Here is an 8,908-nt window from a genome sequence, read left to right as displayed (position 1 = left end):
AAAACATTCATTGCTTTACCTAAAAGCTTTGTCGCATTATCTTCCAAATAAGTTTTTTATATTTTTCAATTGGATCCTCTTATCAATTTGTATTAACAGTAATTAGTTTCATTAATTGGATTGGGCAGGGGACGCTTTCATGCATGCTCCACCACTGCAACGGTTCTCTTTTAACTTTATTTAATGTGTATTTTATCCAATAAAACGAAATCTCTTCTATATAAAAATTTAATTTAAGTCTACTATATACTTCATGCTTCGGTCTCTTCAGTGTAGAAATAATAACCGAACACAACCCTATTGCTTTCGGACCTAATTGATCATTATTGTATACATCAGGTACTAAATTTGAGGTTTCCCAAAAAAAAAAAAACAAATTATACTGAAGAAAGCGGAGGGAGAGAGAGAGATAGAAGAAATCCAAAAGATGGCAGAAGAAGGGAAATCAGATGCACAGCTCTTTCAGCTCCTCTCCAATCTCCTCCAACAAGTAGGTTTCTTTTCCTTTTCACACTGCTTTTTCTCTCTATTTCTTCTATTAATTAATTTAATTATATGTTTTACTTTTCTTAATTCTTGTGTTGATAATTGTTTGATTTGGGGTGTTGAAGAATGGGAATTTGACATATGATTGAGCATCTGGGGACCAATGAAATTGGGTTTTTTTTTATGATATAGTGAAATTTCTAATCTGGGTTTTCTCAAGTTATGTCTTTTATTTCTGATTTGATGGTATTTGCTTGAGTTTGTTGACATTCACAAGGTGTATTCTAATTCCTGATTACGAAAAGAAGAGAAAATCACTAAATATTGTTAATCTCATTACATTCCACCTATTTGATTCAGGAATTATTTGAGAATTATCCCAAGTTCTCGTTTCAGAGACGTGCACAATTTGATTTTGGTTTAGTTTTGTACATGTACATGAAGAAATGATCTGTAAATCGTGTTATTATAGTTACAAATATGCTTTTATCCAAGGATCTCTTGGAGGTTTACGCAACTGAATTGCCTTCAGAGAGCAAAAAAGTGCTCAAGGAACGTCATAGAACGAAGCCTTACATAGGAGCAGGATTCCGTGGAATGTTCATAAGTACATGGGGTAGCAGCAGTTGATGCTTATTATGCAATAAGAAGCTGCATTTGATATGCTCCATGGAATGTACCAATGATGTGAACTTGTTTTTGCAATTCAGGAGTTTGAATTTTGCACACACTGTGTGGGTTGTATTGTGGTGGGAAGCGTGCTTTATTAGCCTCATTGAGCATGACTGTCTTACCCCTTCCACCTGCAGCTGAAAAGTTTTTGGCTCTGAAATTCTCCTCGAAGGACCAGCTGTCTTATTTAAGATAACTGATCAGAAAGTCCAATTTTCCTCATGCAACTTGGTATTGTTTTCTCTTGTTAATTCGAGAGATGCCTATATAAAGAGAAGCTTCGTTTTTGTGATGGAGTTGAAGACGCAATGCTGAAGGGGAATCTCTCTATGCGCTGATCCCCAGTTACAAATAGGACACAGGGCATAACTTAATTGCTTAATTTTTATCTCTCGGTCCTATGAATCTTTGATGTTTTGTCGGTGTTTCTTTTCATTCACTGGTCTCGTTAATCTAGGTGGAAGCGCAATCAAACGAGGAAGAAGTTGAGCTGCGCTCCAAAATTGAAGCACTTGGATTGGAGGTTGCAAAACTTCCTTCAAAGTCGACAAATAATCTTGATGAGGTACAATAAAGTCCTTTTTTTACCTTTTTCAGATGTTAAAAACCCCCACCCCCAAAAGCAATGTTCCCCTTTCAGAGTATAACCATAAATCTTTCAAGAGTTTGCTTAATGTGGGTGCTTTGATTTTATCAATAGCTGGAAATAGCGAGAGAGTTGGATAAATTATCAGCCAAGTTAGATGACGTGGATGAAATGATATCCTCGGCTCTGGCTTCAGATCCACAAGTGCAGTCACTCTTAAGTGACACTGCTGATGTATGGATGCCAGTTATTACTGCTAACGCTGATGAACGTCGGAATTTTACTGCATCAGTTGGCAATGATAAATCCGAAGAGAAAGGAGAAAATCCCAAATAATTATTGCAGGCCTGTTCTTATGATTTAGTTTCTGCTTCGAGTTCTGAAATGACACTGTTGTATAACCTTTTATGTCTTCCCAATATTTCTAATACATTTTGGTAATAATTTTTGTATTTTTTGTGGAAGATTTTTTCAAAAGTATTTTTTGTTTTAAAATGTATTAAAATAGATATTTTTTAATTTTTAATGTCAAAACCATTGAAAAACAATAAAAAATAATATTAATTTGATATCTTTTTAATCAAAATATGCTTTTAAAACACAAAAAAACAAAACAAAAACTAACACATTTTTAAACACTCGCTTAACCTTCCCTTCTAACAATAAAATATCATGCATTAGCTAATGTACCGTGGAGCAGGTCACTGGTACCGGAAGGACAAGTTAGCTCTCTGGATTATCACATTGTGCAGAAATATAGTCTTGTTGCTTGGTCGTCTTCCTCCTTAAATCGGTGCCATGACACCCGTTTCTCTTTTGTTCTCCTACAAGTCCATTGTGCCTCAACATGAGGCCCCTATATAAGATGCTAGATAAATTAAAGCTTCCCATTGATTGTTCTCTGTACATCAACTTAGCTGGGGTTGCAAGCTAGTGCCTTGACAGGAGGAAAAAGAAGTCTCAGGCTAGTTCTTAACAGCTACTTGGCACTAAATGCATCGACTGTATTATTCTGTTATTGGGGTTTTTTTCAAGTTTCAACTAATTGTTTGCTTAAAAAAAAAAATACTAGAGCAGTTGTTTGAATCCAGGTGGAGTGATTGCAGACTTGCAGTTACAAGTACAAACTTTTTTGGGGCAACCTAGTTTTCCATTTACATGTCCAAACATCTGACATACGTGGTTTCTTGTGTCCTTGTTGAGTAGAGGTCAAGCTTCTGCTCCGAAAATGAACAGTACAATATTCGATCTACTTGGAAAGCGGCACCTTAACAATTAGACCAAACAGCCACATGATGATAGACCCAAAAACCCAACATAAGAGGGAAAAAACTAGGAATCCTGCCAAAATAGTTAGGAATGGAGGACCTTGGGCATCATCGCTGGATATTGTCCTGCCGGATTTCTCTTCGCTGGAATCTCCATCAGAAGGGCTGGAGTTTGAAGCAAACACAGTATATAACCTTGTCCTTAACTGCAATCTTGCGGCATTTCTGAACCTGGACCCAAAAGAAATTAAAATACTTGATATAAAGTGCAAAGGCATCGGTTTGAGCAACAGCACACAAGTACTTCACCAACAGATGTGTACACAAACATGTAAAACAAATATCTCATTTGAAAAAGCTACGAGCATAAGATATCAAGTCTTGGATACAATTCGGACAGTTTGCTAACTTTTCAAGCTATAATCAACATCTTTAGCCTCACTGCTGCTTTCTTTATGCAGCTACCATGTGGTTCCATCATTTTGTAATTAAACACTAATCCAAATGAATTTCAAATTCATCACTTCATACATATGGGATAATGATATAATCCATTCAACAACATACCAAACCATATCAAAGTAAGTCTTCATGAAGATATTAAAATAATCAAATGTCATTGGGCGTTTTAACAAATGAGTTCATACCCCTTGATCAACCAAATAGGCCTTCTCTAAAAGGAGTTAACATGCCATTAAAATATATATATCCACATAGACAACATCCAAAAGGTCAGAGATATAGACGCAATCCAATCAACACTTCCATTTTTCTTCTCTTTACTGTATCTTCTGGCAACCAAACTGTGTGACTATAAACCAACTCTATTGGTTAACCCAAAGCATAATTAGCATACGGAACAAAAAAGTATAATCAAATAGAACTTCGGAGGAGCTTGAGAAATTTGTAATGTTGTAAAGAGCAAGCCAAAAGAGCACATTAGTATTGTTACGATATTCAACAAAAACATATAACCCAGCAAGCACAGAGATATAAGGGCCATTGAAGACCTCAGCACTTAATCAGTGCCAAATTTAATCGGTATCAGCTTAAGCACATACTTGATAACAAGAACTAATGAGTTAGCCTAATACATGGTCTCAATGCAGAGGAGACGGTGACAAATATCATTCTCATACCAAGCAAGGATATACAATCCAAGAGTTTACGCGGCCATTTGGCCCCACAATTTAGCCACCGCACAACTAATAACGTGGAAAGAGTAGGTGGAGAAACTCATATGGAAAGTTATCCATGACCATAGCAAACATTATACATAAAAAAATATTAATTATTCGACACGTATTTAGGAGAAAAAGTGTAGAGGAAGGGTGGTGTAACAATTTATTAGGACATTTAGAGCCATGATGTGGATTTCATGTTCACAAGCACATCATCCATGAATTGACACAAAGCATAGTAATTCCACAACAGTTAACAAATAAATTTACTTGAAAATTTTCTTCTCATGCATCTTAGAATCAGCATTATATTGTGATAATTATCAGTTGCTCCAAATAATACCAGGCGAGATGCCTAAAAGAAGTATGTTTATAGTAACATTAATTAATCTATTATGCAATTTTCAAATAAAATATAAAACTAAATCCAGAGTTTGTGATAAATACACATTCAATCCACGGGGTTGAATGAGTGATTTTCTAGGATCACCTTTCCAAAGATGCAAGATTTTGTAATCTCTAGAGATGTCAAAATAATAATCATAAACCTTCAAATAAGTTTTCTATATAAGCTCTCGCTCAAGGCCACCAAACGCACCTTGTTCCATTTTCATCCTAGACATTTGCTTCTTTCTCAATGGAAAAGAAACAACATGAGAGCGCCCTTTTCAAGGTAAGTGATTACTATGCCTAAATGAAATTTAAATCATTTTCAGAATCCTCAATAGAGTTTGCTACTTCTTAATATGTTTTGCTTATTGTTAGTATCAGCGTGCACGAGGTAAGCAACCCCAAATGATTGCAACCAAAATTCGAATGAGGGAAGAATTGAAGGAACCCGTGACAAAAGATTTTATCAGTCTGATTAATGCTAATGACAGCAAGAAATGTGCCAACATATGTCCTAAAATTAAGAAAGGAAAAGCTTTTGATCTGAATAAAAAACCACCAGAGAAGGACTGTGACGTAGCTTCAAGCTCTAATCATCGAGAATCAAACAAAGTTGAGCTACCTCTGTCAAAGGACAATTTGGATCTGACATTGCGACTATGCTCTGTTAATGCTTTGCCCTGATCGACATCTTGCAAGAGTACATGACCAAATCTTTCAGGTTTTCGAATGATTTTTTTCAATATTCAAACTATGGTAGTAAACACATCCAACTTTCTGAAATTCTCTTCCAATTGCTAATAATATTAGATTTCAAATTGTAATGGGGAAAAAGATATTGTTCAGAGCATTACTTGCTTATTTAGCAATATGTATTTGTATTTTAAGAACACCAATAATTAATCAATTATATATATATATATATAAAAAAGCAAAAGAATAAGGAAGCCAAGATCTGATCCACTCATGCTGCCAATGTATGTGTCCTAAATTGCTAACATTTCCTATCAATTTCAAATGGTTAAATGCACCTCTAAAAGTACCAGGATCAGATCTCACACTTACAGAAATGAATTGTGTATTCGCAGTTCATTCAATAATTGTTCAACAAAATGAGTCATCAAAATCACATTGATTCCAATGCTACCTTTCAAACTCAATCAATAAGAACTAGTACTTTTCAATACCATTCCTTTTTTATAATCCAGCACTCACCATTCCCAACTCCTTTATAAGCACTTGCAAAACATTCAGTGTAGCTTTAGAAAATGACAATGTTGTCATTCGAAAACACCAATATAAATTTCAAAGATCTGAACTTTCGTCCCTGAAAATGAAATCATGTTCCTTCTTTTCTTTTCTTTTTTTGAACCACCAGGATATAAACTGATATACAGAATATAACTCTTCACTGCTTAAACCAAGTGCCTAAATCCAAGAAATAATGCATGCCCACAAGTGGGTTTCTACTTCAGAAGCACCAAACAACTCACTCTCTTATTTATCTAATGAGCAAAAGAAGAAAACCCAAGAAATATAAAATACTATAAAACAAAGAAACAGCTGCAAAAGCATTGATAGGCATGATGACTAATAAAAGAACGAAACAAAAAAAGAAGCAAACTTTTGGAGATTATGAACACCTGAAACTGAGAGGGGTTTGAGAGCGGTTGCTGCCAAGTTTGATAGAGTGAAAATGAGGTATGCAACTGCAACTATTTGGACCATGAAACCCATGAATCAGTTTGGGAGAAGAAAAGGAAGAAGCCATTTTTCTTCTCTTCTTACTATTTCCGATGGAAATATGATAATGGAATTATTCAGTGCCATAAAAAAAATATTCGAGTGATTTGATGAAGGTAGAATAAATTATTCTTTAGTCCCTATATTTCAAGTGTGATTATATCTTACTACCTCATATTTGCAAACCCACAACTAAATTTCTAGTGAAACTAAGCCAAATTGGTTAAAAAATAATGTACTCAAAGACTTTTATTTCCTCTAGTTTTTATTTTTTATAGATCTTCCTAGATAACACAAATACAAAAACTCTTCTCATAAATAAATAAAAATAATATTTAATAATGCTATTTAAATAGCATATATAGTTAACAAAAATATTATTTACTGGGTTGATTAAACAATTTTAAGAGCATAAGAGATATAAATTAAAGAATTTAAGAAAAAAATAAAAAATAATAATTGATTGAATTAAAATACACAAAGATAAAAAAAAATAAAAATAAAATTGACACACAATTGATTAATGAAGCTTAGGATGCCCGTTAAACTGAAGGTGTGATCAATGGGGGAGTACTAGTAAATCAGCTGCCACAATCTCATGCATATGAATGCATGCAACTCCTAATCACTCTCTAATTTATTCTTTTGATTTTTTTATAAATTGAATGATTAACTAAATTCTATATCTTTGTTTTCAATATTTTCCTCTTCCTAGCTTGAACAGATACTTAACAGCAAATTAAGCCCTCCATGGAAGAAGTACCTGATCCTCGACTTGGATTGACGTTGTCTTCCGATATGATACAAGACCCTACTTTGCTCATCTCCTTTCCTACGGAGGGTCAAAGAAGACAGCAATTTTATTGAAAATCGTTCCAGAAAGGTTCTTGCCATGCCATATCATTAAATATTCTTGTTTGAAATAGACTTGACTCGTTTATTTTTTTACTATACAGAAGGATAGAGCAGCTGTGGTCGGAGACGCTGTTTATTACATCAAACAACTTGTCCGAACAGTTGATGAACTCAAACAACTGGTGGGGAGAACGAAAATGAAGAAATATGGGGTTGTCAACGTTAATACAAAGCCTACTGTTCTTGGATCACGGTATAATCATTCGTGCAATAATATTAATAATGGATCAATATCATTTTCTAAGAAGCTTACTGAAGATACAGAGATAGATCGATGTTCACATTATATAGTTGATGAAGTTATCATTAAGTCCTTCACCGAAAGAAGAAGAACATTAATCATTGCTCGCTGTCTGCGTCCAAGGTTCTTGATAAGCTTCATTTAGATCTCCGGTTTGTTTCCGGTCACTACATTGGCTGCGATAACTATTGTTTTCAGTTGAAAACCAAGGTCTGGACGAACATTAATTTGCCGTAACTGCATATATTGTTATTATGAAATTTAGCTTGGTCTGCGTATGTTGCGAATGTACTTTGAATTGCTTGGCAGATTAACGGAGGATCGAGTGCTGATGCGCTTACCATAACCGATAAGCTGACTGAGGTTCTGGACAACCGTTGTTCTTAAGAGGGCAGGGCAAAGAAATTATGGTTTTGAAGGTGATGCTCTTAGACGTTAACAAATCATCATGCTGAGATTGAGGACTGAGAATGTGCTGATTAAGGCGTCATGAGATGCTATATATCAATTAATTTGGTCTGATTGGATCTCGTGGCTTTTGTTGCCTCTGTTGCTTGGAGTTCATAGCCTGTGTTTTGCTGCAGTTTGAATATAATAATAATAATAATAATAATAATAATAATATTCAGTCGACAAAATCACATCTTAAAGAATAATAATATTCAGTCGACAAAATCACATCTTAAAGCAAAAAAATAACACTTTCGATCAATGAAAACAAAAAGAAAAATAAGTAAAAAAAATTATATTGAATGATTAAATTGAAAAAAATTAAAAAAAAAAAAATATAGCAATTATAAGTTAAAAAAAAACAAGAGACTACTCGGGTCAACCCGCCTAACCTATAAATCAGGTTATGAGACCGAAATAATCTGAAAAAAAGTAAAATGAAGAAAATAATGAAACCTATTTTTTTTAAAAAAAAAACAATGCTGAATGTTAAATAATGACATGGAAAAGATTAGAAAAATAGCAATTATAAGCCAAAAAAAGCTTGAGCCCACCTCGGGTCAAGTTATGAGATCGAGATAACACTATAGTGAAACAAAAATAAAAAAAATCATGAAATCTAATTTTTAAAAACCCAATGTCAAATTATGATATGGGACAAAAATAAGTAAAAAACAAAAAAAACGATACCAACCCTTGTTAGCTTATAAAACCCGTGTCTTAGGCCATTTAATCGAAAACACTAGATATGAGAAAACCACAAAGATCAATTCTCAATAAATTAAATATTGAAAGATGAAATGAAAAAAAATCAATAACACAAAATGATCCAAAAGAAAAAAATAGTTATTAAAAGGCAAAAAAAAAAAGAGCGCGAACCACCTAGGTTAACTCGTCAAACCAACGGGCCAGCTCATAAGATCTGGATAAATCTATAAAAAGATAAAGAAGAATACCATGAAGCCTATTCTTTTTA

General features: G+C 33.9%; 1 protein-coding gene and 1 long non-coding RNA gene across 2 annotated transcripts; one reads left to right on the top strand and one right to left on the bottom strand.

The window, feature by feature from the left end:
• Positions 1-264: 264 nt before the first annotated feature.
• On the top strand, positions 265-2,196 carry LOC133669817 (uncharacterized). Its single transcript, XM_062090131.1, has 3 exons — positions 265-490; positions 1,616-1,723; positions 1,859-2,196. Exons 1-3 carry the CDS (start codon positions 428-430, stop codon positions 2,078-2,080), a joined length of 393 nt encoding a protein of 130 aa, XP_061946115.1. The 5' UTR covers positions 265-427; the 3' UTR covers positions 2,081-2,196.
• Positions 2,197-2,727: 531 nt separating this feature from the next.
• On the bottom strand, positions 2,728-6,493 carry LOC133669825 (uncharacterized). The gene is made up of 2 exons (XR_009833979.1): positions 6,227-6,493; positions 2,728-3,243 (listed from the first exon to the last, which is right to left on the bottom strand). It is a non-coding gene; the product is annotated as an uncharacterized LOC133669825 (long non-coding RNA).
• Between the last annotated feature and the right edge of the window lie 2,415 nt (positions 6,494-8,908).

Source organism: Populus nigra, chromosome 1, assembly GCF_951802175.1.
Source record: "Populus nigra chromosome 1, ddPopNigr1.1, whole genome shotgun sequence".
NCBI classification, from domain to species: domain Eukaryota; kingdom Viridiplantae; phylum Streptophyta; class Magnoliopsida; order Malpighiales; family Salicaceae; genus Populus; species Populus nigra.
The sequence above is the reverse complement of the archived record's forward strand: the minus strand, read 5'-3'. Positions and strand labels throughout refer to the sequence as shown.

Coding starts and splice junctions, on each gene's coding strand:
- LOC133669817 (XM_062090131.1), top strand. CDS start 428: ATGGCAGAAGAAGGGAAATCAGATGCACAGCTCTTTCAGCTCCTCTCC. Junction 491..1,615: donor TCTCCAATCTCCTCCAACAA/GTAGGTTTCTTT, acceptor TCGTTAATCTAG/GTGGAAGCGCAATCAAACGA. Junction 1,724..1,858: donor CGACAAATAATCTTGATGAG/GTACAATAAAGT, acceptor TTTTATCAATAG/CTGGAAATAGCGAGAGAGTT.